This window comes from Triturus cristatus, unplaced genomic scaffold (assembly GCF_964204655.1).
Source record: "Triturus cristatus unplaced genomic scaffold, aTriCri1.1 SCAFFOLD_189, whole genome shotgun sequence".
Lineage (NCBI taxonomy): Eukaryota > Metazoa > Chordata > Amphibia > Caudata > Salamandridae > Triturus > Triturus cristatus.
This window is the reverse complement of record NW_028187520.1, coordinates 751,483-779,105: the sequence shown is the minus strand read 5'-3', so window position 1 is coordinate 779,105 and position 27,623 is coordinate 751,483. Positions and strand designations below refer to the sequence as shown.

General features: G+C 44.1%; 1 protein-coding gene across 1 annotated transcript in view; it reads left to right on the top strand.

Annotated features, from left to right (window-relative positions):
• LOC146771115 (phosphoenolpyruvate carboxykinase [GTP], mitochondrial-like) overlaps positions 1-27,623 on the top strand; it is a 97,440-nt gene that overhangs the window by 51,890 nt on the left and 17,927 nt on the right. Inside the window, exons 2-7 of the mRNA XM_085640349.1 lie at positions 10,757-11,011; positions 21,406-21,590; positions 24,694-24,897; positions 25,510-25,697; positions 25,915-26,077; positions 26,239-26,457. Coding sequence (XP_085496475.1) covers positions 10,757-11,011; positions 21,406-21,590; positions 24,694-24,897; positions 25,510-25,697; positions 25,915-26,077; positions 26,239-26,457 — 1,214 coding nt within the window. The remainder of the gene's footprint in view (positions 1-10,756; positions 11,012-21,405; positions 21,591-24,693; positions 24,898-25,509; positions 25,698-25,914; positions 26,078-26,238; positions 26,458-27,623) is intronic.

The window sequence follows — 27,623 nt, the reverse complement described above, 5'->3', positions numbered from 1 at the left end:
TGCACAGTATGGCGAACAAAGGTTACAACACAGTTCCCACAATAAACTTCACCAAAATAGTGTTCATGTTTCAGGAGGCCGGAACATAATTACAACAGCATTGCCGGTTCCCAACTGTAAAAACATATCTTTTCCGCAATAAAACACATTCCATCCTGACCGTAAACACATTAGAAAAAGGGAACGGAAACAGATGCAAAGAAAGGACAAGGATGCACAACAGATTAGGAAAGAGTGTTGGGAGTAATAAAGGAAACTTGATAACGGGATCAAAGACCTCGTGTCCAATGTATGCATGACTGAAACAATAGAACGGCACGGCAAGATGAGCCTCGAGCGGGGCCATCTGCCTTCGCCGTGTCATTTCCCTCATCGTAAAGTCACCCTCAAAGAAACACGTGTCCCTCGTGTAAGCTTGGGAATCCCAGGGTCACGAAGCGGACAAAGTCCGTTCGCTGGCTACTTGAGGGCAAGAAACAAAATGGATGCTGTATCTAAAATGGAACCCGAGGGTTCGGATGAATAAACCCAAAAATAAGACGAACCATACGTGGTTGCATAGCGAAACTGAGTACACCCACTATACTCGTCATTTGCGGTTCGTAGACACCAAACTCATCCATATTCGTCACCACTCAAAAGTGTCGTTCCGTCCCACACGGAACCTCAGGCTGAAACAATTGATATTGCTAAAAGCATTGAAAGATCAATTGTTACATCTAAGGTTTTATCTGGTCATTCTAACCAAACTACACTTCTTCCTACTCAGTCCGCAATTTCTTCTAATATAAGTCTGGTTTCTGGTGACAATACTGTGTGTGCTATGAATGCTAAACAGACTTTCAACAAAAGGCCTTACAAAAATCAACCTTCAAGAGGCCAATTGGTTTGTTTTCGGTGTGGTTCTAGAAACCACATAGCAAACAATCGCAGTTGTCCAGCCTTAGGGAAAACATTTACTAAATGTCAGAAATTTGGACACTTTCAGGGTGTATGTAGGAGTGGTATGAATACTACACCATCAAGTAGGGTTAAAGTTTCAAGCATTTCTTTGGACACTCCTGATGTCCAAGATTGTACTTCTCAATTTGCTAATATTTTAGTTACTGTCGAAGTCCCTGAATCTTCGGACAAACCTATTAAAGGGCCATTAGTTGACATTTCCATTGATGGTAGAATTATTCTAGCCATGGCTGATTCAGGAGCTCCTGTTACTATTATAGCAGATTGTACATTTTACTAATTTTGGCCTAATGACATGCCACATCTTATCTCTGATATCAACCCCAAAGTTTTCGGGGAACAAGACATTGATCTGCTGGGTTATTTTTAGGACAGTCTGGAGTGTCTGGGCAGATCTGTTAGTACAAAAATGTTAGTAGGCATCAAAGGAAGAGACTTCATTGGATGGAAGGACCTTGCCCTTCTAGGTATCGTCCTGGACAAGATCCTCCAATTATCTTAGGTGATTTTCCCTCAAATATTTTATCTGTCAGTCAACCAGACTCAATTGTTGAAGATTTTTAAAAATCTTTTCCAAATGTATTTAAAAATTCTGTTAGCACTATCAAAGGCTACGAACACACTATTATGTTTAAAAAAAATGCTGTTCCCATAGTGCATAAGGTCAGACATGTACCTCTTAGTATCAGAGAGGATTTAAAGTCTCTGCTTAATGACCTCCAAACTGAAGGTATCATTTCTCCTATAGATTCATCAAAATGGATTTCTCCGGTTGTTTTACGGAAAAAAAAGACTGGGGACCTGAGACTATGTGTGGATTTAAGATCTCTCAATCAAAACATTCTTGTTGATTGCCACCCCCTACCTCTCATACACGAAAGGTTAGCAAATATTGGGAAGTAAAAGTTTTTCTCCACTATTGACTTACACTCCTCCTACCTCCAAATTCAACTTTCTCCTAACTGTCAAGCACTTACTGCCTTTGTAACCCCTTTTGGGGCTTTTAAGTATCTTAGGTTAACTTTTGGCCTCGCTTCAGCCGCGAGTGTTTTTCAAAAACTCATGGACAGTTTGTTTGGTGGTTTTTCGCAAGTGCAAGCATTCCAAGATGATTTATTAATTCACACAGAAACCAAGGAGAAACACCTACAAATTCTTAACAAAGTACTAACTATTTTACAAGACAGAGGCATGACTGTAAAAGCTAATAAATGTATATTACTTGTTAATACAGTTGAATATCTGGGTCACACTATATCAAGTGAAGGCATCAAACCAACATTTTGTAATGTAGAAGCTATACGTAATGCACCTCCTGCTTCTGACAGACGCCTTACCTTTGTATCCTGGCCTGTGCGAATACTATGCCAGGTTCATACCTGATTACGCACAATTAGTGCAACCACTAAGGTGTCTCCTCAAGAAAGGTACTGAATTTGAATGGAATGACACTCTATGTGAGACATTTGAAAAAATAAAACTTTTAGTTATCAATGCACCTGCCATACACCCATTCGTTTCTAACGCCAGTCCTTTTGTGTCTGTGGATGCCAGTCAGAAAGGTCTTGGGGCAGTTTTCGGACAATGGTATGATGGCAAAGAAAACACCATTGCTTTTGCCTCCCGTGCCTTAACACCTACTGAATGCAACTACAGCACGATTGAACGGGAGGCTCTTGGGTAGTTCAGAAATTCTAAACATACATTTGGGGAACTCAGTGTGAGATTTTTCACTGTTCACAAACCTTTGGTTTCCTTATTATCTGGCAATGGTCTGGGAAAATCCTCTGCCAGGCTGGTTAGGTTACTTTCCAAATTACAAGAATATAATCTTATTATAAAATATATTCAAAGGGGGTAAAAACATCCGGGCTGATTGCCTTTCTCGTATTCCTCTCCCTGATTGCAGTGAAGGTGAAAATAATGTCCACAAAGATTGTGTGGTTGGTCTTATAGATGCTGTTTCCATGTGCAATGGCAGCATCTCACAGGATGAATGGGCTTCTGCCATGGCACTTGATGAGACTCTCAAAAAAGTGGTGGTGTTCATTAAGAGTAAATAGCCTGCTAATAAAAATTTGAGCAAAGGTGTAAAGTGCTTTGCACAAATCAGTGAATTATTGTCTTTTGAAAATGGAGTTTGCGTGAGGAATGTTTGTTTCTACCTCCCACTACCCTCAGAGAGAAGATCATCAAGATTGGCCATGAAGGCCATTTAGGTATTTCTGCTACCTATAAAAGATTAGAAGACATCTACTGGTGGCCAGGTTTAGACAGATAAGTGGCCCTTTTCATAGATAATTGCCCTAATTGTGTTGTTTCCAACAAACATTGAAAAACCAACAAGAAGCCTTTACTTCCAGTTCCATTCCCTGATTCCCCTTGAAAAAAAATTGCCTTGGACTTTTCAGGACCTTTTAATTTGTTACCCTCAGACAAAAGGTACTGTCTGGTTGCCATTGGCTACCATTCCAAAAGTAATTAAAGCTAGAGTTGCTGCAAAGCAATCACTGCAAAAGCAATCCTAAGATGGGTTTTCTACATCTCTTGGCCCTGATCTCAAAACTAATGATTGGGTTCTCATCAAAAAAACCTACAAGGTTTGCAAGGGCCAATCTAAGTTCACACTACCAGTTCGGGTTATCAGGGTCACCAAACCTGTCCTTTTAGAAAACAAAGGTTGGTGGAATAAGAACAATATTGTGAAACTTACTGACAATCAAGTTAGCATATTTAACAACGGTTATGGCAACAGGTCTAATGAAGATGATACTGATTTTACTTTTGGACCTGGTTTTGACATCATAAACTTTCATAATGCATCGGTTAACTCTGATTCTACTGCATTTTCTTCCCCAAGTTGCTCTAATGTTGTTTCACCTAGTACTCGTTCTTATAATTCACTAGCTATGACATCTGCACGTAATCAACGAGTTTGTAAAATGCCTGTCAAATTTCATGATTATGTATTATATTAAAGTTTTGTATTATATGGGGGGAGGGTATGTGGTATTTACTACTGTTCCTTTAATTTACTAAAATGTTATGTTTAGAATACTGTTATGTCATTTTTGATTCCATGCCTGGTCAGTTGCTGTTTGGTTCTTGCTCCCGCAACTGCTTATGTCGTGGGCTCCGTCCTGCATACTACTACTTCCTGTAATCTACAAATAAAAGAAGATTCTGGACATTATCAGTGTTTCCTGGAATTACTGGCGTTCTCCTTCTCTACAATAAAATAGAATATTTTAGAAGAGGAAAGTTGGAGATTTAAAAAATAGAACAGAGAGAATGTATTTCTCCTATTGACTTCTATTAAGGGCGAGGCCTCAGTCAGGGCTATGGTCATGCGTGGGACTTGTAAGTGTGCTGCTGCAACTTAGGTCGGATATCAGAAATGCACATATATATTTTGTTCTTACCTGTCAGCAGCACATAGAAAGCTCTACAGCAAGCAGAGAAAGCGTGACAAAAACATTGTGCACTGGCCTGCAGGAGCAGGTTAATGGCAGTTCATATGCTGAATCACACTAGACCAGTCCTGGTCGGCAGACGCCTGTCGAGGAATCAGGTTCTTGCATGTAGGAATCGGGAGACGGGAGAGAAGCCTTGAAATCGGTAGTCTCTTGCCTGAACCAGGAGGGTTCGCATGTATGCTGATACTAAATAAGCGTTACTCGTCAGTTAAAAGAAAAAGGAACCTTACAAGAAACGCAAATTGTCGGAATGCATAGAGCCCTCAACCCCCAGCGCCTCGATGTCAACTTTCAGGGGCCCCTCATAGGCCGTTGTAGACTGCAAGTGAGAGACATTCAAGCACAAGAGGCAGCCTTGGTTAGGGACCCTTAAGTGAGTTTTACAGGGGAAGGGGTTGCAATGAGTTTATATTATGCTGCTGATTTAGGCACCACTAGTGTTGTAATGTAACGCACAGTACATAAATAAGCAAAATCACTTAAAGCCAGTATTTTTAGTCCTAATCGGTGTATACTTCATACATCATGTACAAATAGAAAGCACTTTTAAATGTGTTCTAGAGCTACATTAATGATTAATAATTAAGATAAACGAAGGCCTAAAAGCTGTGTTACAAATGAATGCGTACAATTTTGTTTCATGTCCTATTCAGTATTATTCAAAAAATAGAAACCCAGCTATGTCATGCGAAATAACTCTCCACTGAAAAAAACATATGAAAAAAAAGGTTTTCTTGTAAAAACCCTCACCCACCAGGTTTACCCCTTGGTAGCATGCTTCATCATCGGGTCAATCCCATTCTGCTGCAGATCGGGGCATGATGCGGTCTACGGACTACGTGGGAGCACTTTTTGATTTTACACAATGACAAAGAAGATGTTAAAAAAGGAGTGGGGGTTACTTTGTTCTTGTCCACATCTTGTTGGTTAGCGCATGCAGACTGCACTTCGTGTGTTCGTCCCTCTGGTGGAGTGTGGACCAAGTACAGAGTAATGTTCTTCCACTGCTCGCACTCAGATGGAGATACTTTTTAGTTGGTCGGCTGTTTTGTGAAAGAGCACACTGCCTTGTTGTGCGAATTCTGGGCTGGCTGTTGGTTTGTGGCCATTTTCTCTTGGGATTAACCTTTCTAGTATAAATCACTGCAGGAGAGCTCTTATGGAACACCTTCACAAACACAGATGGGGGCACTGTGTATTGGTTGGCTCTGCACAGTCACGATGCACCATAAGGATGTTTTCTAAACCAGGTAGCAGACAGTACTGCCCACGGTAACCCGTCCAGTCGCTGTTTGCGCCTCCAAGCACCGGTTATTGGTATTCTAGAAGTAATCTAAACATTACAGCATTTCGCAGGTATAAGGAGCACTGCATGCCGGCCTGTGCTGGAGTGACGAAGAAGCTTCCAGAGTTAAAAAAATAGAGAATTAAAACTATTACACAGTCACTGCTGCAAACAGAAGCAACGCAACCATGTTCACACAAAGCGGGAGTTTATATGGTCCTTGACTAGCTATTCGTTATTATTGGCATTCTTTGATATGGTCTGTTATATAGAAACTGTGCAATCCTGAGTACACTAAACAACAAATGAAATGAGCCTGATGCACTCAATGAAAATGTAGTTATAATAAAGCGCGCATTCTTTAGTATTCTATACTACAAGTCCACTTTGATTGCCAACAACCACACATTGGACTAAAGGAAATGTTTCTGCTTTAAACCTTGTGTTTCACATACTATAATGTACTTTAAACATATTTAAAATGTTTGAGGGACCTGTCGATCATCGCGCCGATAGGTTTGTCTGGTTCAGTTTGGCAGTTCCATCCTATTTGACATGAAATAGTCCACACATATAAACACTCACGTGTGGCCACTTGCACAGACACACAAAAGTGCTGCCACTTTTATTCTTCCCTCCTACAAACACATGCACACACATTTGTATTAAATTCTTCTAAAAATGTAATAGGCATATGCGTTGTCAAGGGCACCTGTGCCAGGCAATGCATCGCTACTTGATGCCAGACAGATCAGACTGCAGCACCAATCAACTTTCCTGTGTGAAATAAAAGTTGTTGAAACGTAGACCGGGTGCAGCAGCCAGTGGCTTTGAGTTGCGTAGCGAATGTGGTATACTAGGGTGGGAATGTTGTGAATAGCCCTATGATTTCACACAGAGCCAACTCTTCTAAAGTAGCCCGAACTTACCTTTGCATTAAATCCTAGCCATACATGAAACCAGTGGGCAAACAATGGGCAGGCAGGGTATCACAAGATGCAACGAAAGCATTTTAGGAGGCTTATCTGTGGACATTTCTCATCACGTAGACATTTGTAGAGATTGGTGTACCTCAAGTACAAATGTCCTGCAAGACCCCACTGTATTGCATTTGTTCCCTGCCATGACTCTTAGCGTCACACTAACATGGCATTAATTGTGCAAGCATGGTCAACGACGTCATCAGTGCATCACTGTTTGTAAATAAGGGACTGTACAATTTGTATACTATTCTCAAAACGCAGCACAATAGATTTTAACAGTGAGTTGTGCTTCCTGACATTTAGTACATCTGGGCCATACTCTCTGCTCTCATGCACTCCACTCAAAATGCCACTATCCTCCGGTTGCAGATCAGAAAAAGAAGTGGTTTATGTTGTGGCATGTGGAATGAAGATGCAGCGATGTTTAAATATCTTTCATCAAAGGGCATTTCAATAGGATTTGTAGAGGTTCTTCAAAGATGACAGAGAACGTTTCAAGTAAGCAAAACCACAAAAATGATGTACTCCTGTGTTGTCAACATAATTAAGGTATGGGCATAGCCACAGAGGAAAATAGGAAAACATGCCCCATTTGAGGCTATAAAAGTCTCAGACCATGAGAAGAAATGCTTAAGACTTTTTGGGAACTAGGAGAAGCTTGTCTCGTGAAGAGTCTGAAAGTGCAGAAAAACCATCCGCTAACTCCTCTACTAAAACAAACAACCAGTAAAGATCAGATGTGATGCAAAATGTAAATAAAATGCACGATTTGCATGCTTGGAGGACAAACTGAGATAAGCGTGGCAAAGCAGTCCCACTTGTTAATGGCAGAAAAAACCCCAATAACCTTAATAGGGGAAAATGGAGACAATAACAAGTATTGGTAAGGCCATTAGGTCTTGCCTATGCAAACGTTAGTGGCTTTGCCTGTGTCTTATAGCCATGTTGTACAGCATCATGGCAAAAAGTAAAGTTAGAAAAAAGTGCTGGCTGAGCATAGCGCTTTACTTTTAGCCATGCTGCGCAGTCACGCTGCACTACAACACGGCTACAGCAAACCCATTAGCTTTCACATAGGCGAGACCTATTGGCCTGCCAAAGCTTGTTCCAAAATCCATGACAAATCCAGCATTCTAGAAGCCAAAAGGATGCAAGCCAATGTCACACCTATTGGCAATGTGTGTGTTTTTCTTGTTGTTTAGCTTGCGTTAATAGTTGTTTAAGGCAGTGCTTGAAATGGAAAAATAGAAATGCAGGTTCTCTATACAAGAGTACCTGCGTGTTTTCTGAGAAGTGCCGGTACTTTCCAATTAAAAGTATTGCATTTCTTTTGAGAAGTGCCGCTACACTCTCTCTCAAAATAAAAAAAAGTGCTGGTACTCCGTACCGGACAGTACCGGCCCATTTAAAGCACTGGTTTAAGGCATACCATAGATTTAGTCTGTCGTATGCTTTTTTCCCCTATTCCAGTCTCCTGTCTCGTCTTGGTTGCCCGGTGGGTAAACAGCTTTTCAAAAGTACCTAAAAGCAGGCAAATATGTGTGCACTGTTCTTGTTCTTTACATATTCGTCCATCAGAGTTTGTAAGACAACGTTTTTGTCTGTTGTTCGCTACTTGGGTAGGAAGTCTATCTGGTCCCTATGTAGAATATTCCTTTCCATTATGAGGTATTCTCTTGCTAGTGATGATTCAAGCATGGTCAGATATTTGTTTGTAGTAAGAGCAAGCACATCTCTAAAGGCAGAAGGAATGGGCCAGGCCACGTGTTTGGAAAGTTCCAAGTTTATACTATGGTGTTGAAACGATTATTCAGTTTGTCTTTTGCGGTCATTTTGAAAACATGCGTCTAGTTAGTAATTTGTATTTAGTGGCGCCGTGGAGAATACTCTTAACATCAATAAAAGATAGATTCATATTAGAGTCTGATTTAAAATTGTATTAATTCCTTGACTGCACAGGTGCCTGCGTGCTCCTATGCCTCGTATATTTGTCCAAACACTCGAGGGACCTTATCCTTAACCGCTGTGGCACGTGCACATCACATTTAGGAATACATCATTAGAGTGTACAGCAGCCCTTTTATGCCTTTTTAATACATAGAAGCCTGCAATTACTTTATAAAAGCCAGTCTCTAATTTCCTTATTGCAGTCGAGTTGTGATGTGTCTAGAGGCCTGTAATAAATAAATGATGGACCTGATCAACTGTAATAACTTTTTCAGTGGAGTTCTGACATCATAATTAGGGCTCCCTGTTTTCCGTTTTTACTGATTTTTACAGATAAATACAGACAGAAAACTATGTATATTCCTGTGTGTATTCATTTTTAAATACAGAAAAATATGGAAAATAGGCCTGCTTGGGTGATTTTTTTTTTCTACTGTCAATCATGAGTGCCAGGTCAGTAGTGTACCGATTGAGAAGTAGGGGAGATTAAAAAAAAAAAGACAAAAGATTTCTTAATTAAGCTTAACTAAGGGCAGTTCTACAGTTATTGATGCTATTCTACAATGCAAGTGTTTTCAGACCACGCTATTGCACTGTATACCGATGAAACCATTAGGACATTGAAATGCAAGTATACATTTACAATTTAAATAAATGTGGAAAAATACTTATTGCTGCTTCATTTATACAGTGAACACAAAATAAAAATGGATGAATATAGAACAAATTAGCAAAAAATAAATGTGGATAAATACAGACGGAAATGTTGAAAAAATAAATACCATAAAACCGGGAGACCTAATCGTAATGTATCCTGCCAGCAGCCAAGGTGAAAAGCAGTTAACAGCTTCATTTAAGTAACTAAAAGGAGAAATGGCTTTTCGTTCCTCTGATTTTCTTTTTCTAAAATAAAGAGTGATCAGCAAAAATTAGATTTTTGTGGCAACATGTTTATTTTTTCCACCTAGGTAACTACAGGAACAGCATAGTATATATTGCTATACCTTCTGAGCCACAGCAGATTTTCTTAATCTTAAACTGATTCTACCTTTCTTTTTGTAACACACTTGTAACTACTTTTTATTGTATGTATTTTGCACTACAGAGTATACTTTTGTTCTTCATGGGTGTAAACATAATAGCTCTTTCAGATGCCAGAGCCAGTAACAAGGGTGAAGGGCGGGTCATGGAGTATGATTACAGCTGCAGTTTAAACAAGGAAACCAGGAACTCGTGTATACTTCCTCTGCTAGGTTTTTGTGAATAGAAAAAGTGATCAGCAGAAATGAGATATTTTATAGCAATATGTTTATTTTTTCACACTATAGGTTATTATAGGAAAGCTACAATCTCTGGATGTTTTATGTCACTTGAGCCACAACACTTTTTAACTTGAGTTGCCTTAAACTGATTCTAATAAATAAATAAAAATATGAACTGCTTTTGTTGCATTTAATTGCAATCCAAAGATTCTGCTTTTATTCTTCTAGTCTTCAATGAACATGAAAACGCAAGTATGGCGTAACCATGTATTTTAAAGAATAAAATATAATCTGCTGTACATTATAAGGCTATTACAAGTCACCTTGGAGTTTTATGAGCCCCATAAAGAATTTTTGTTCTTTTGTTCTCGTTCCTCTAGATGGTGATGGAACTGTTCGTGACTTGCAATACCCTTATACTGTACGTCAGAGGGTACTTTATCTGATATATTACACGTTAATGGGGTAGTCAGTTGGGTAAGAAAGACATTGGCCATGCTGCTTCACTCATTTGTGTGGATGATATGCACACCTTGGTTTTTCCCCTGGCTTATCAAGAAAACCCCAAGAGGAAAAGAGAGGGAGGGGGAGGTGGGGGGGGGGTGAAGGGGTTATTCGTATTTTACTGTTGTAAGCTTTGTCTATATGTACAGAAATTAGGGGAAATGGTCTGTTATTGCTTTTTGACAAAACTTTAGAGCGGGCTGCCCTGAGTTGAACTGAAATAGTGAAAAGGCGGAATAGAATGTTTTGCCATTCTAAAAAGAAACCACGACCTAGTCTTTGCACTGTCTGACGCGTGTTCTCTTTTCTTATAATCTCGTGTTCTCCCCCTTGCAGGATCTGTTCCCATTCGCTGAAACAATGTGCAGCTGCACAGAAGAGTCCAGGTCGCTCAGTGCATTCTCTGCGGGTCCTGAATGGGGATCTGGACCTGCTATCTGGCAGGGTGAGGGAGTTTGTGGTGAGCAGTGCCAAGCTATGCCAACCAGACAGCATCCACATATGTGATGGCACGCCAGAAGAGGAGCGCAGTGTGCTTGCACTGCTGCAGAAGGATGGCATGATCAAGAGACTGAGCAAATATGAGAACTGGTAAGAGCAGGCAGCGGGGTGGCAGGGCGTGGGTGGGCGTTTTTGTTACCTGGCACTTATATAGTGCACACTGGGCAGTTATTATTTATTTATTGTCTTTATGGGATTGAATTGCATTTGGTAGTCCAAGGACTACTTCCAAGGCATTTTAACAATTGCAAGGAGGTACTAGAAGGGAAGTGCTTTAAGGTTAGCTACTTGGCTGACCCAAGAATTGAGACACTGAAAGATTCAGGAAATGCTCACTGTGAGACCCTCCACTGCAACACCATCAACTGCACAGGCACTGTGAGAATGTACTTTTTTTCATCCTGGACACTGTTGGAAAAAAAAAAAACCTCTTCTTTCCCCTCCAGGGTACTTGAAGTCCCATGCTGTGCATCATTTCACCATCTAAACCTGGCATCCCGAAACATTCGCTATTTATTTATTTTATTTGTTTTTGAGTGTTGAACAGGCGACACAGTAGCCTTCTTTTAGAATTTTTATCACTGTTGGGTTTTGACACATCGCTGAGAACTCTAGGTAGACGGCCACCGAAAATCAGGGGAAAGAAAAGTGGCTAGGTTTAAACCGGTTATTCAAATTAAGAATTGGCGGCAAAGCACAGAGACGTTGAGAAAAAGTACACAGATGCTGAAAACAATTGCTGAAAAACAAAGGAAAAAGGTTCTTCAAAGCCTTTAAGAAAATGCTCCCTTTCGTTTTTGCCTGAAGTGACAACATAAACTAGCACGTCTTCCAAAAGATCAGAAACCTGAAGGCCATAAGACTGGTGAGAAATGTAATTCTAAAACCATGAAGATGCAGGAGATACCATCTTTAAAGGCTGTAGGACTATTAGTTTAAGAAGATTTGCATGTCCCAGAAGAAGCAGATGCAGGAGGATCCATGGGGGAGCAGAAAGTGTCTGCAAGAGTCTGCATCAGTAGTATGAGAAAATCTCAGAAAAAGGAATTTCGACATCAGAAACAAAATGTGCACCTACAATTCCTTAAAGTGAAAGCCACAAGAGTTGTATTTGAAGAAAGGAAACAGCCTTAGATGCTGAAATATTTGGCAGTCGAACAACCTCAAAGACCAAGGAGCCGACTGGGCCGAAAACGAGACCTCAGAGCAGATAAACCTTGGCACTTGGCTTCAAGAGACTGAAAGAAAGGACAAGGACATCCCAAGGGAGAAAGATATACCAGAAGAAGAGGGGATCAATCGTCAACATCGAGGCGGCTTTGAGAAGAGAAATGAATGCCTGAAGTCGAAATGGCAGCGCTGCTACTGGAGAAGGCGATTGATCACAGATTATGTGCTTCAAAAATCCCCCACGCCAGGCACAGAGACAGTGGAAGAACTCCTAAAAGCAACCCCAAAACCTCTATGGGAGCTCTAGGATGGTGAGCATTCAATTGGTGAGGAAGAAAAATGTCCCCTTAAATGAGGACACACGCTGGGATGAAAAATTAATGGCAGGATGTAATAGCATATTCACCACAGGGGGAAGTAGATTCCTACCCATGAAGGCCGCCCCCCCAGTGTTGATGGAACAATTTTCAGAGTGGGGGTGCTGTCATCAATGTAATATCACTGAAGGGATTTTAATGCGTCACAGAAAGATCAAGTGTAGAAAATGAGCCACGCCCATTCAGCAGCAGGTGAGGATGTGATTTGCAGCCTTGGGTGCATTTTGGAGCACACTGTCGCAAATCCATGATTAAAGCATGGGAGGTAGGACAATGCCATTTGGAGGCAGCATATATTCCATTGAAATGGCCACTAACTTTGCACAGATATACTGATAAAACTATACAGAGCACACATGATCGATAACGTGTCGGTTTTCAGCGAGTATTTATCATTTGTGCATCACTGAGTAACATGTCTTGATTTGTTTCGATCATATGAAAACACTTTGTTTCCATCACACTTCAGAATTACAAAAAAACGTGCTTCATTTGTGCTCTTGTAACTGGTGATATATTCTGAAATATTGTACAGTTCATTGACCGGTATTTAAATTGTGTTGTGTGTTAGATAGAAATAGGCCCCCAGCCTTTCCTTTCTCATTCACTGTATTCCAGGTAAGTCTATCACATAGTTCATAGATCACTTTACAAAATCCTACAAAGTTGCAGTCAGAGAAAGAAACGTAAACACCAATCTCCATATCGCTGAATTCCAGTTTGGTTTTACTGGAGTTGTTGCAGCGCTCCTTGCATCCTTACTTCCAGCACCCAGCCATCACCCCCAGATGAGCGTTGCCTGTACCCTACTCTTAGGAAGAGAAAACCGGCCCTTAAGGGGTACAGCTAGCGGAAGAACAGACCGTTAGGTTTCCTACAAGAATCGCTACACCCAAAACGGAGATGAAACCAACCAATTCCTTCAAAGCATAATTCACGATGGTAAGGAAGCCATCAGTGAACCAGCCTCACTAAAGGTGGTAACTTTGAGAGGGGAAGGAATATATGGCCTTACCTCAAGACCTGTGGATGCATTAGAACCAATATATCTGTGGATTTCTTAATGGAGACAACAGCCCATAAGAGAGCCACCACCAGACAAACACAGCAGAAGGCTGTATGTAGTTAGGAGAACACAGACAGGGCAGCACAACTAAACCGAGAACAGTGAGCTCCACTAATCAGCTCAGCAGATGCTTTCATCAACAATGGAGAGTGAGACCTCATGCTGTATCCACCAGAAAACTATAAAAATAGGTTAAAATGGGCCACTCAAGAGGGAAAGACCCGATCAAATACATTCGCGAAATCATCCTTAGACATAGCAGACATTGCCAATAGATAATTGTGTATTGGAACAGTAGTGACAAAACACACAGTACTCATGATTCCAACCTTCAAACCAAAGGTATAGGCCTAATTGGTCAATAGACCACATACAGGAGACTACCTGTTTGGTGGAGCAGTAGATGACTTGCTGGAGCAAACGAAGGTCACTGACTAAGCAAGAACGATGGGAGCCGCTCGATACAAGGCGTCCTTCAGAAGGGTTGCACAGTGCAATAGACAGGGACGTCTCTGTTTTTCAACCTTAACAGTTCCAGATATGCCAAGGGTCAGGAGAACAACTGGAAAATGCATGCACTCTCATGAAGAGCTCTAGGCCAAAGAAAAAACTGTTCCCTAAAAGTGAAGAGTGGAAAGACACAAGTAAATTGGCAATGCTCCAGGGGTTGGACAGACACAAAATGGACTAGGCAAGCCATCGAATACGAAGTAGACAAATAAGAGTGACAGTAAAGCCAAACAATTTTAAACAGTGGGTCGGTTTCAAGCCTCTCTGTTCTTGGGAAGCATACAATCTGTCTTTAGCAGCCAGACAGCTGTATGTTCTGGTAGGCCGACCTAGAAATTGCTGTCGTCTAAAGGTGATGTTCATATGTTGGTGAAAAACAAATAAATTAAAATGACCTATCACAGAAATGAATGAAAAAAGAATGAAATAAAAGTAGAAATATAAACAATATGTCAAGTCACAAAACTTATATAGCGCACTACATACCCATAGGGTTTCAAGGCGCTTAGGGAGGGGAGGAGGATTACCTTTCAAATATCCAGGTTTTAAGTTGCTTTCTGAATGCTAGGTGGTTCTGGGTGAGGCGAAGGTATGCGGGGAGAGAGTTCCATGTTTTAGCAGCCAGGTAAGAAAAGGATCTGCCTCCCATGGTGGTCTTGTTGATGCGAGGGATAGTGGCGAGGGCTTGGCTGGAAGAGCGTAGTTGGCGGGAGGGGGTGTAAAAGGACAGACGTGAGTTGAGGCATTCTGGTCCGATGTCGTAGAGTGATTTGTGTGCGTGGGTAAGCAGTCTGAAAGTGATCCTCTTATTGACGGGTAGCCAGTGGAGGTCTTTGAGGTGACCAGAGATGTGTTCGTTGCGTGGGATGTCTAATATGATTCTGGCTGAGGCGTTTTGGATTCGTTGGAGTTTCTTCTGGAGTTTTGCGGTAGTACCTGCGTAGAGGGTGTTTCCGTAGTCCAGTCGGCTCGTGACCAGAGCGTGGGTGACAGTTTTCCTTGTTTCGGTGGGGATCCAGCGAAATGTTTTTCTGAGCATGCGAAGAATGTTGAAGCAGGAAGAGGATACGGCGCTGACTTGTCTGTTCATTGAGAGTGAGGAATCCAGGATGACGCCTAGGTTCCGTGCGTGGTCCGTCGGGATGGGTGCTTTTCCGAGGGCTTCCGGCCACCAGGAGTCGTCCCATGAAGAGGGGGACGTACCTAGGATGAGTACTTCAGTTTTGTCTGAGTTCAGTTTCAGACGGCTGTGTTTCATCCATTCGGCAACTTCTTTCATTCCTTCGTGTAGGTTAGTTTTGGCGGTGCTGGGGTCATTGGTGAGAGAAAGGATAAGTTGGGTGTCATCCGCGTAAGAGATGATGTTGAGGTTGTGATGGCGTGCGATGGCCGCGAGGGGGCTCATGTATACGTTGAAGAGGGTGGGACTGAGTGAGGATCCTTGTGGTACGCCGCAGATGACTTCATAGGCCTCGGACTTGAATGGTGGAAGGCGGACTCTCTGGGTTCTTCCGGTGAGGAACGAGGTGATCCAATCAAGTGCTTTTCCTTGGATCCCGATGTTTCTGAGGCGCTGTAAAAGGGTGCTGTGGCAGACTGTGTCGAATGCTGCAGAGAGGTCAAGGAGTATGAGGGCGACTGTGTCTCCATTGTCCAGTAGAGTTCGAATGTCGTCTGTTGCTGCGATGAGGGCGGTCTCAGTGCTGTGTTTTGCTCGGAAGCCAGATTGTGAGGGGTCGAGGGATTTGTTGGCTTCGAGGAAGGCGGCGAGCTGGTTGTTGACAGCTTTCTCGATGACTTTGGCCGGAAATGGAAGAAGCGAGATGGGGCGGTAATTTTTGAGTTCGGTGGGGTCTGCTGTGGGTTTTTTCAGAAGGGCAGTGAGTTCAGCGTGTTTCCAGTCTTCTGGGAAGGTAGCGGAGTTGAAGGAGCAGTTGATGACGTCTCGGAGGTGCGGTGCTATGACGGAGTCTGCTTTGTTGAAGACGTGGTGAGGGCATGGGTCTGTGGGGGATCCTGAGTGGATGGAATTCATCAGGCGGATGGTGTCCTCAGTGGAGATTGGGTTCCAGGCGTTAAGGGTGTTCACGGGGGGAAGGTGTACAGCAGATGGTGGGGTGGGTTGGTTTCCGGGTTGGTTGTCAAAGCTGTTGTGGATGTCTGCAATCTTGTTGTGGAAAAATGAGGCTAGGGAGTCGCAGAGGGTTTGAGAGGGGGTGATGTCGTTGGAGTTGGCCGAGGGATTGGAGAATTCCTTGACGATGTTGAAAAGTTCCTTGCTGTTGTGGGCGTTGTTGTCAAGTCGATCCTTGAATGCTGTTTTCTTGGCTTTTCGGATTAGTTGGTGGTGAGTACGGGTGGCGTTTTTGAAGGCGTCCTTGGTGCTGGTGGTAGGGTCTTTTTTCCAGGCCTTTTCGAGGGAGCGGCAGAGTTTCTTGGATTTCTTAAGCTCATCGTTGAACCATGAGGCCTTCTTGTTGCCGGGTTTGTTTTGACGTTTTTTCAGTGGAGCTAAGGTATCAGCGGTGTTGGATAGCCATAGGGTGAGGTTGGCGGCGGCTTCGTTAACGTTAGAAGAGAGGGCTGGGGTGTTTTGAAGGAGTAATGCGGAGATTTGGTCCGTGGTGATTTTGTTCCAGTTTCTTTGCAGAGTTGGTTGGAGGTGGTTGGTGGGTTTGGGCTTGTTGTAGGTGAAGTGGACGCAGCTGTGGTCAGTCCAGATGAGATCCGTAGTGTGGCTGAAGGAGACATGATTGCTGGAGGTGAAGATGGGGTCGAGTGTGTGACCTGCGATGTGGGTGGGGGAAGTGACTAGTTGTTTAAGTCCGAGGTTGTCCACGAGGGTGGTGGTGTTGCGGTCGTTGATCTTTTCGAGGTGAAAGTTTAGGTCTCCCAGAAGGATGTATTCTTTGGAGGGGAGCGCGTGTGGGGTGATGAAGTCCGTGATGTCTTCACTGAATTTTGCGCGGGGTCCTGGTGGCCTGTAGAGGAGTGTGCCTCTGAGTGTGGTCTTGGGGTCGGTGTGGATCTGGAAGTGAAGGTGTTCGGAGTTGGCGAGGTTGGCGTCGGAGCTGGTTGAGATGCGGATGGATTTCTTATGGACGATGGCGATTCCTCCTCCTGTGTGGCTGGTACGGTCTTTGCGAGTGATCTTATAGTCTTCAGGGATGGCAATGGTGATGTCTGGTGCGGAAGAAGCGTTCATCCATGTTTCCGTAAGGAAGGCGATGTCCGGAGAAGTGGTGTCTAGTAGATTCCATAGGTCGATGGCGTGCCTGTGGACCGATCGGGTGTTGAGCAAGATGCATTGTAGGTGGTTGGGGTCGGGTATCTGTGGTGTGGTCGTAGTGGAGATGTTGTTGGTGCCGCTGAATTTGCAGGAGAAGCAGGAGAAAGGACCGTGAGTTTGTCCAGGGGCGGCTTGGACGCAGTTGGGGGCGCGACCGGGGTTAAGGGCTAGGAGGGAGGCGGCATCGTAGGTAATGCGGGGGGGCTGGGCAGCGCGAGGGGCAGGGGGTCTGGCGCTGGGCGCGGTCCAGGCGCGGACGGGCGTAGACGGGCTTACCTTTGGCGCACCTTCGGCGCGGGTTGGGCGCGGTCGCTGCGCGTGAACGCTGCGCGCGGGAACAACTGTCATATATGGATAGTGGAGGGGGAGGGGCGAGGGCGGCTCAGCTGGGAGGCGTGGCGGGCTCAAGGGAACAACAACAACAGTAACAGAGCCAAAATGGAGGGGAGGGCAGAGCAGGGCGCCGATAGCACACGATGTAAATTACACAATGTAGGAAAGTAATGGAGCGACCAAGCAAGCATCCGGTGAAGCAGTGACCAGGCGGTGGGAAATGATAATGATTCCTGGCGCTGTTTAAATAAATAATTAAATGCTCACACGCTCTAAAATCTTTTCGCTATGCAAATATAAAGTACCGCAACTCTGAAACGCTGAAACGCTATGGCGCTATTACAATCAATGAATCACTCAGCTTTGTAGCACAATACCGCTTTTCAGCAGCAAGCAGGCAGGGGAGCGACCACTCGAGGCAGGAGCAAGGAGTGTCACCATCCCTTGCGCTGACGTGGAATGCTTTTTGGGTGGATGATCATACGTGAAAATGACATCGACTGCAGTGAAGAAAGCCAATAACAGGAGTGAGCTGATAACCACCCTATGCTCCATGTTGTGGTGGATGGAACCAAAATGCAAATACTAATTGAACAGACCAGTGGATGGAGAGGATTGACCAAAGCCCCTGTGTAAAAATTGACTTTTGGTTCTGGCTCAAACGTACAAAAACGCACAAATCTGCTAGCTATGGTATACAATGCCCACAAAGAACGCTATATCTCAGGTTGTCCACTATACACAAAACATCCATTTTGTAATGTGCACTAGTAAAAAGGTAATCCGGCTAGAAAAAACATGGCATCTACTCCTGTGCACCAATTCCCCTGCTGTTCTGGGCACAGTGAAAAGGCCTCCTGCCCGGGTCACTGTGATGAGGCCCCTTTCTCTCCCCTGTGTGAATATATCCTACTGCTGAGCACTGTGAGAAAGAATTACAGGCACTTTAAAAGGCATCCCTCATCTTCCTTAGCATTGTATGTGCCACTCCAGGGCTCCATGGCACTTTTGAGATGATCTTATTCTCTTTTAGGCACTATGAAGATCACTCATCTCTCCATGGGCCCTATGAGAAGGTCCGCGTCCTTCAGGATACTGTGGGAATGCGTACTCTTCATACCTGGGCACTGTGAAAAGTTCCCTTTCTCCCAGATACCATGAAAAGGCTCCTTTTTATTCTCACGGGCACCGCGAGAAGGCCCACTTAATATCCTGGAAATTCACCAGTCACCGTTTACTGAGCTAACTATAAATTGCGCCCTGCTTATGACCTTACATATTACGTCGCTGATGATTTGTCAAATGACATCACTGATGACAGCAGGGATAAGACCATAGTCACATAAAGTTAATATACATTAGGGACCTGTTAAGCAACTGAGAAGATCAGTAGGCTGAGTAGACACACGGATATTGGATGCTCTATTTATGCAGATATCTCTTTTTACCGACATTTAGCCCTTTAAAAACACATCGTGGATTAAATTACTATGACGCAGACCTCTTCTCGCATTTTTAACTCTCAGGCTCCATGCCTGCATTAACAGTTCAATGCTGATTTACTTCAGCCTGCTCTTTCTGAAAGGCTGTAAATCCAGCAGCTCAAAGTTCAACAGAATGGTGTTCAGTGTACCTCTCTTTTCCCTTAATGCAAATTGCTAGCACTCTAGTTGTTCATTAGACCACTGTAGTGATGCTGCAGTTGATTACTTGGGAGTTCACCAGTGGCGGTTTCTAAACCAGGGCGTCGGGGCTCCGCCCCTTTACTTTAATCCCCCAGGGTCGGCCATTGTCAAAGTTAAAATACACACTTTATTTATTTATGCATTTTTATAAAGCGCGGACTTTACCCGAAGGTGTCAGAGCGCTGTACAATAGAACCAGTTACGTAACATGAGAGAAATGTTACAAAATAGAACGTACAAAAATAGCAGGACACAGAATCAAACACAGCAGGCAAGAGGAACACAATATCAAACACAGCAAGCAAGGAATGTACAAAAAATAAATAAATATAACAAATTTACAATGAGAAAATCATAAGAGAAAACACTTTTTTTTCAAACATGGTTCATCAAATCTCAGCAGAAGGTCAGCGTTTTTCTCATGATAAAATCATTGTAGAACACACCACAAATCTTAAAATGAGTATGGTACACTCAACAGATTTATATTCGAACTAAAAGCTGTTATCGCCCTTTATATGTGCTCCTTTTTATGACCCTCAAAACCTGGCATTTACTACAATGCATTTCAAAAGGGAACATGCCCACATCATCCATAATGACTGCCACAGCATCTTGTCCATGTCGTGGCCAGCCAGTCATAGGGAAGGGGCCTCTTTGGAGAGTCCCTCCCCCACATGCCTATTGGTGTCCGGTTGAACTCACCCTGCCTGCCTCTTATATGTTTTTTCATTTGTTTTCAGGATGCAGGGACCATGTTCCAGAGTCCTGTATTGGCTGCCATAGCTTATTGCTCAGGTTGTGGCCAGCCAGTCCTAGGGAAGGGGCCTCTTTGGAGAGTCCCTTCCCCACATGCCTATTGGTGTCCGGTTGAACTCACCCTGCCTTCCTCTTATGTTTTTTCATTTGTTTTCAGGATGCAGGGACCATGTTCCAGAGTCCTGTAATGGCTGCCATAGCTTATTGTTCAGGTTGTGGCCAGCCAGTCATGGGGAAGGGGCCTCTCTGGAGAGTCCCTCCCCCACATGCCTATTGGTGTCCGGTTGAACTCACCCTGCCTGCCTCTTATATGTTTTTTCATTTGTTTTCAGGATGCAGGGACCATGTTCCAGAGTCCTGTAATGGCTGCCATAGCTTATTGCTCAGGTTGTGGCCAGCCAGTCATGGGGAAGGGGCCTCTTTGGAGAGTCCCTCCCCCACATGCCTATTGGTGTCCGGTTGAACTCACCCTGCCTTCCTCTTATGTTTTTTCATTTGTTTTCAGGATGCAGGGACCATGTTCCAGAGTCCTGTAATGGCTGCCATAGCTTATTGTTCAGGTTGTGGCCAGCCAGTCATGGGGAAGGGGCCTCTCTGGAGAGTCCCTCCCCCACATGCCTATTGGTGTCCGGTTGAACTCACCCTGCCTGCCTCTTATATGTTTTTTCATTTGTTTTCAGGATGCAGGGACCATGTTCCAGAGTCCTGTAATGGCTGCCATAGCTTATTGCTCAGGTTGTGGCCAGCCAGTCATGGGGAAGGGGCCTCTTTGGAGAGTCCCTCCCCCACATGCCTATTGGTGTCAGGTTGAACTCACCCTGCCTGCCTCTTATATGTTTTTTCATTTGTTTTCAGGATGCAGGGACCATGTTCCAGAGTCCTGTAATGGCTGCCATAGCTTATTGCTCAGGTTGTGGCCAGCCAGTCATGGGGAAGGGGCCTCTTTGGAGAGTCCCTCCCCCACATGCCTATTGGTGTCAGGTTGAACTCACCCTGCCTGCCTCTTATATGTTTTTTCATTTGTTTTCAGGATGCAGGGACCATGTTCCAGAGTCCTGTAATGGCTGCCATAGCTTATTGCTCAGGTTGTGGCCAGCCAATCAGGATTGACTAGTCCTCTTTAAGGTGGCCATTCAGAGCCTATCTGGACACCTACCCTTGTAACACATAAGTAAACTGCTCTTCTGGTAGCCGACACACCACGTCCACTGTTCTTCATTTCTATTGGGGTTAAAGTCATTATTTGGGGAGTATCTTTTAAATTAATCATGCCGGCATTGTTGCTCTTCTTGTAGCTGGCTGACCAGGACGGATCCTAAGGATGTGGCACGAGTGGAATCAAAGACTGTGATTGTGACGGAAAATCAGCGGGACACTGTGCCCATTCCTGTTGGTGGTGCCAAGGGTCAGCTGGGCAACTGGATGTCTCCTGAGGACTTTGAGCGGGCGGCTGCTGCACGGTTCCCAGGGTGCATGAAGGGTAAGTTGGATGTGAGAGGAACCTACTTTTTTCCCCTTGCTTTCTGACAGCTGTCTATTTTTGGTTGCAAGTTTCCCTTCCCTCATTCTAAAAGTGCTCTTTCAATCCTTCCCCTATTAGAATGCCCTCTCCATCCCTTATTCTAACACTCGTTCTCTTACCTCTTGTTTTAATGACTTTCTTTTTATCTCATGCCATTGGAAAATGGATGTTTGAATCCTTAATAACTTTCCCCTTTTGACTAATCTCTACCAAAGTTGGCAATGACAATAATTTAGAATACATCTAAGTGCGTGACGACTTTCATGCAGATTAGTCAAAAAATCCAGAAGTTTCAAAGGGGGGTGGGGGGGAGGGCAAAATCATTTTTCACTCGTGCTGTTGACTTAGCGCAGGGTCAGTTGGATCGCCAGGTGGAAGCACCATCTCAACCTGTGAGTTTCAGACCACATTTGTTTTATGGTATAGCCACTTTTTGAAATATTAGTCAACCTTAACTTCCTTCTAACACCAATTTGTTTAGAGGATAATATATATATATATTGAGTGGAAAACAGCCAAAGGTTAAATTCAAGTTATAGTTAGCCTTGGTAATAAGACCTTAAAATGTGTTTTAAAAAACACCTCTGAAATTCATTGAAAACATCAGTTATGATTCCAAAACCTAAACAAAAATTACTGAAAATGGCCAGTTATGGTTAGGTGAACTAACTTACAAAATTATGCACTGGTAACCATAGCTTTACTTTTTTAACCTTTGGTTTTTCAGTGAATTTCAGTTTTTTAAAATCGTCTGAAACTGCTCCTTGCCCCCAATCTTCTATTGACAGCCAATCCCTGCTGCAGACGCCCTGCTCAGTGAGGGCTGGCAAATAGGGCTAAGGCCTGGCATGTGGCCAAACCCACTATGGGAAGCCAATTCCTGCTTCACATGGGGCCTTCGACAGTACCTCTGGGGGGGTGGGGGTAGCACTGGCCACAGAAATGGGTAGGGATCATGGTCTGGCCGTTTGCTAGTTCCTTCGCCAACCTACTGCAGGCTGCCAACCGCGGCCTTCAGCCTGTGCATCATTGTTGACCGCAGGGCGTATTTCCAAACCTCGCGTGTGGCCACCTCCAGCTGCATCATTCATTTTTCTTTTTTTCATTTGAGGATTTTGCAAACCTTTGGACTCTGGGAGGCTCTAGAATTCACAAATCCAGCACATGATTTCTGAGTCTCACCATGTTTAAAATATATATATATATATCCATTTTTTTGATGGGGTTCCTTTGGGGGCCCTCACGTGCTTTAGGGTAGCTTCACCCTGTTGCCGTATGTATTTTTTTTTTCTTTGCTTGGTGCTCCGTGTTGGGTAATAGCAGCGACAACACAATAATAATAATAATAATAATAATAATTATTATTTTTATTCTTCTTCTTTTACTTCTCTCTCCTCTCTCTCTCCTCTCTCTCTCCTCTCTCTCTCTCTCTCTCTCTCTCTCTTCTCTCTCTCTCTCTCTCTCTCTCTCTCTCTCTCTTCTCTCTCTTCTCTCTCCCCCCTCTCCCCCCCTAACCGCCCCCCGCCCATGGATTTCTGAATGCGTGGAGGGTTCGTAAATTAATGATTGATATCTCTAAAATTTTACCTCTTCAAGTCTAGACTGGAACACTTTTTAAATTCTAATTTCTCAAACTACTGACCGGGTTTACACCACACTAAACTGATGCACTTACTCCCTTGAGTAAAGTTCCATTTGCATGGCAAGTTTGGTGTAGTTCTGTTTATCCGTGTGTCCTGTACCTAGGGGAGTTAAAATTCGAAATATCAGTTTCTGTTTTGGCCCTCAATAAACAGATCTGCACCCAGCTTGTCATAAAGAACCAAATTGGAATACATTTAAGCCCAGATTTGTTGACTGATGTCAGATTCATTAAGAAAGCAAAACATGCCTTTAACCGGAAACCCTTACCTAATCCTAACTACAGGCACTAACCTCTATAATATATGGACACACCACTGAAGTACCCGAACTCCATGTACTCCAGGCACCACAAGTCACCAAGGAGTATCATGGTGACAGTGGGATTCCAGAGTCCCTTGCTGTAGGATCTCAGTAACGCGTCTGATCTGCCATTTCACTCCTTCAATTCAGACCGTTTAAATAAAGAAAGGTATGCAAGCTTTATGGGCGCCGCCATTGTATAGTTCTGACCACTCACTAATGGAGAACATACGAGGTCCACCCATTTCTAACATAAAAAGCTGAAGTAGAAGGACAGCTACAGGGGTTTGTTGTTGTGGAGCTCCTTCTTCATGTTTACCCGACACATGTTCTCTGACCGACATACATCTCCCTTGTTTCAATGCTTCTCTAACCCACTCCCTTTGTGTATTTATTTATAAAAAAGGCGCATTTTCGGATCTTATCCATGCCCAACCATTTTACAGGCTTGGAGTGCCCCATAGATTATGCACACAACAAATCAGAACCCTGAGTAGGTCCAGGTTTTAGGTGGAGTGCAGCTCCTTCATATGGAACACTCTCAAACTACTCACCTCAAATGCCTTTTTTCCAGCAGAGTTTGTAAGCATAAGATTCGCATAGTGCCATCTACGCCGAGCTTGAAAACTGACGGTCTTTTGCCATTTTTGCAGGAAAGTCTTTAAGCATAGAATTAGTTGGTGCCATCCACGTTGAGCTGAAAAATGGCAAAAGCCTTTTACCACTCCACATCCTGCCCATCATCTCACTTTGTTATTGAGGGAGGACAGGAAAAGCTATGTGCCAGTGGTGCTTGTGGATCAAAAGTGATGCCTCTAGTAACCTATCATTAAATGCTGCATACTACATATGATATCATTTGCTTTTTCCAAGCGAATTATGAAATTAGAACAAATTTGTTGTAATAAGAACATCTGTGACCGTCGATCACAGGGAGATTATTTTCTCTCGAGTTTACCTCTGACTCCCTTATGTTTTCTTTCCATTTTTAATAACACCCTACTTTTTAATCTTTCTTTTTCTCACACCAGTGAAACGCTGTCTCCAATCTACCTGATTATAACCTTATCCCCATGTATGGTAATGCTCCTTGCATTGTATCATGTCTGCCCCATAGGTCGCACCATGTATGTGATTCCGTACAGCATGGGTCCTATTGGATCTCCCCTCTCTAAGATCGGAGTCCAGGTCACAGACTCGCCATACGTCGTTGCCAGTATGAAAATAATGACACGGATGGGGTCCCGTGTGCTGGACACTCTTGGGGATGAGGAGTTTGTGAAGTGCCTACACTCCGTGGGACGACCCCTGCCATTGCGAGGTAACTAAGTAGCTTCATAGCCATCTGGGATGGAGCTCCAGTCCGGAGAGCCAGAGGTTCACGAAGAAGTAGTAGCGTATCTCCCATCCGTCCAACGTAGCGTTTTCCTTGATATGTTGAGTTAGGTTTTTTCCTGATTATGGACAGAAGAAGCAGTGTGTCTTGTTGTGTAGTTTTGGGGAGAGCAGTGGATTATCAAGTAACTGGCTGTGTGAAGTGTTACACGACTGTGGGGGCTGTGGAGTATTGTGTCACTTGGATGGTATTTGAGTGTCTTGTTTAGTATTACAGGGTGTGGAGTGGCCGATGGGAGTGTTGTATTGAATGGTTGGTTGGGAATGGCTGGAGGGTGGAATAAGTTGTATCCCATAGCTGGGTGGAGACATTTGCTTGCGACTGGTATTGGAGTGTCTCCAGAGTGGGGGTTCAAGGGGACAAGTTTGAAGAGTTCCACCACTGACCAGCATCGCTGGGGAGGAGTTTCTTTAGTGTGAACAAGCGCTAGTATGGGGGTTTGAGGGCATGACATTTGGGCATAAGCTTCGTTCTTTCAGCCTGGTCAGACTGTACTTTTGACATTCATGTATATGGGTCCCCTTGCCTCCTACAAAGCACCGCTTACCAATGGCTGGCCTTGTAATCCCGAGAGCACCCTGATTGCCCACGTGCCAGATCGGAGGGAGATCTTCTCCTTTGGCAGCGGTTACGGCGGCAACTCTCTGCTCGGCAAGAAATGCTTCGCACTGCGCATTGCATCGCGCATTGCCAAAGATGAGGGCTGGCTGGCTGAGCACATGTTGGTAAGTACAGCAAGAATGTGAGAGGGGCCAGAGAAGGGAGGCATGGGAGATGGTCATAGGATGCTCAAGGCTAAGCGATGATGGGTTAATCACGCGCTAGTGAGCAGAGTAAAACTGCAGAGTAAGACCGATGTGGAGAATGACTGGCAGAGCTGGACATAGAGAGCTGGTTTGGCTTCATATTTTCATAAATGTCTTTCTCACCAACTTCTTCCAGATTTTAGGAATCACGAATCCCCAGGGACGGAAGAAGTACATTGCAGCAGCTTTCCCCAGTGCCTGCGGGAAAACCAACCTGGCCATGATGAGCCCCTCCCTGCCTGGCTGGAAAGTGGAGTGTGTTGGGGATGACATTGCGTGGATGAAGTTTGACGCTGAAGGTGACCATCCTTCTTACAAGCGGCTCTCTTCTGCTAGCTTCATGTGTGAAGCCTCCTCTCACTTCTCTCTCTCGACTCACTCGTTCGACACATCTGCATTTCCTTCCCTGATGCTCCCCCTTTCATCTCCCCCTAACCCTTTGCTTCCGTCTCCTCTGCAGGGCGCCTCCGAGCCATCAACCCTGAAAATGGCTTCTTTGGCGTAGCGCCAGGTACCTCCATGAAGACTAATCCCAATGCCATGAGGACCATGCAGAAGAACACGATCTTCACCAATGTGGCAGAGACCAGTGAAGGCGGCGTCTACTGGGAGGGCATCGACGAGCCTCTGCCTTCCGGGGCTACGGTCGTGTCCTGGCTTGGCAAACCATGGAAGCAGGGTGAGTGCCTTTGAGGGGAGCAATGGAGGATTCCCTTTGGTAACCATATCATGTCTATGCCCCCTGACTTGTGGCCCTTTTAGTCTTTGTTACAATGCATACAGGCATACCCAAATCCTGACTGCCTAGCAGGGCTATAGCGCACAGACCTGGTGGTCTGTCAAGCATGTCCCCATCACCTTTTGTATCCGAGGCAAGAGGGAACTGTGAGATCCATCAAGAAAATAGAAATGGTGTGTCAGGTGTGCTCTTATGGCACACACACACAAAGCCTGTCCGTTTTATGCGGTATGACAGATGCAGCGAAGACCCATTGACCATTCCACATTGCACAGTGTTACAATGAGACAACATGACACCATGTTTAGTCCTCGATGTAGACATTCCCTGTGAGCTGCTTGTCTCAAGTTAAAATTCTGACCAGGCTACCTTACTTTTCCCGCCTTCCATTATTCATGAAATAAGATGAGCACTGGAAGGAATGCAACCTTTTCGCTGTGTTCACTCCTGTCCCGTGGACATCCACAGCGGGTGCTGTAACCTGCTACCTCGGCACAGCCACATTTGGTATGTTCCAAGGACAGACTTTTTATATTTCCAAAGTGCTATCACTGTCACTCTTGCAAGAGAGCTATCTCTGCACAGCTTGCACAGGGACAGATATGGCTAGTGCGAGTAAAGATATATTTGCCCCACCTGCTTCTAAGACATATCCTTTTTAGTTTCATGTTTCCCTAATAGCCTTTACTGAATGATGTGTCTCCACCTATATCAAAAGTACTGTGGCTGTTAATTTGTAAACGTTGATGTAGTAAACTGTATCAAAAACATATTTACAGCATGGAGGTAATCTATGCTGAAATGCTCAGACCAAGTTTAAAGATAAATCCCAAACACCAATTATCCCGGTTATAGCGGTTATGATACAGAAAACAACATTTTCTTGGGCTTCACTGAAGTGCTGTGACTTCCAGTAGCATCCGTACTTCTGGCTGGGCTGGAGTGACTTTGCTATACTCAGGATGGGGGGGAGAAGCCCACTGACGGCTGGCACGTAGGATATCTGAGACTTGATGCATTTTTCTGAAGAGATGAAATGGTTCTCACTGGGGCCCGTGTCCACCTGGACGCCTGGGCCAGATGTGTACTTGGGTGCTGAGATTTGT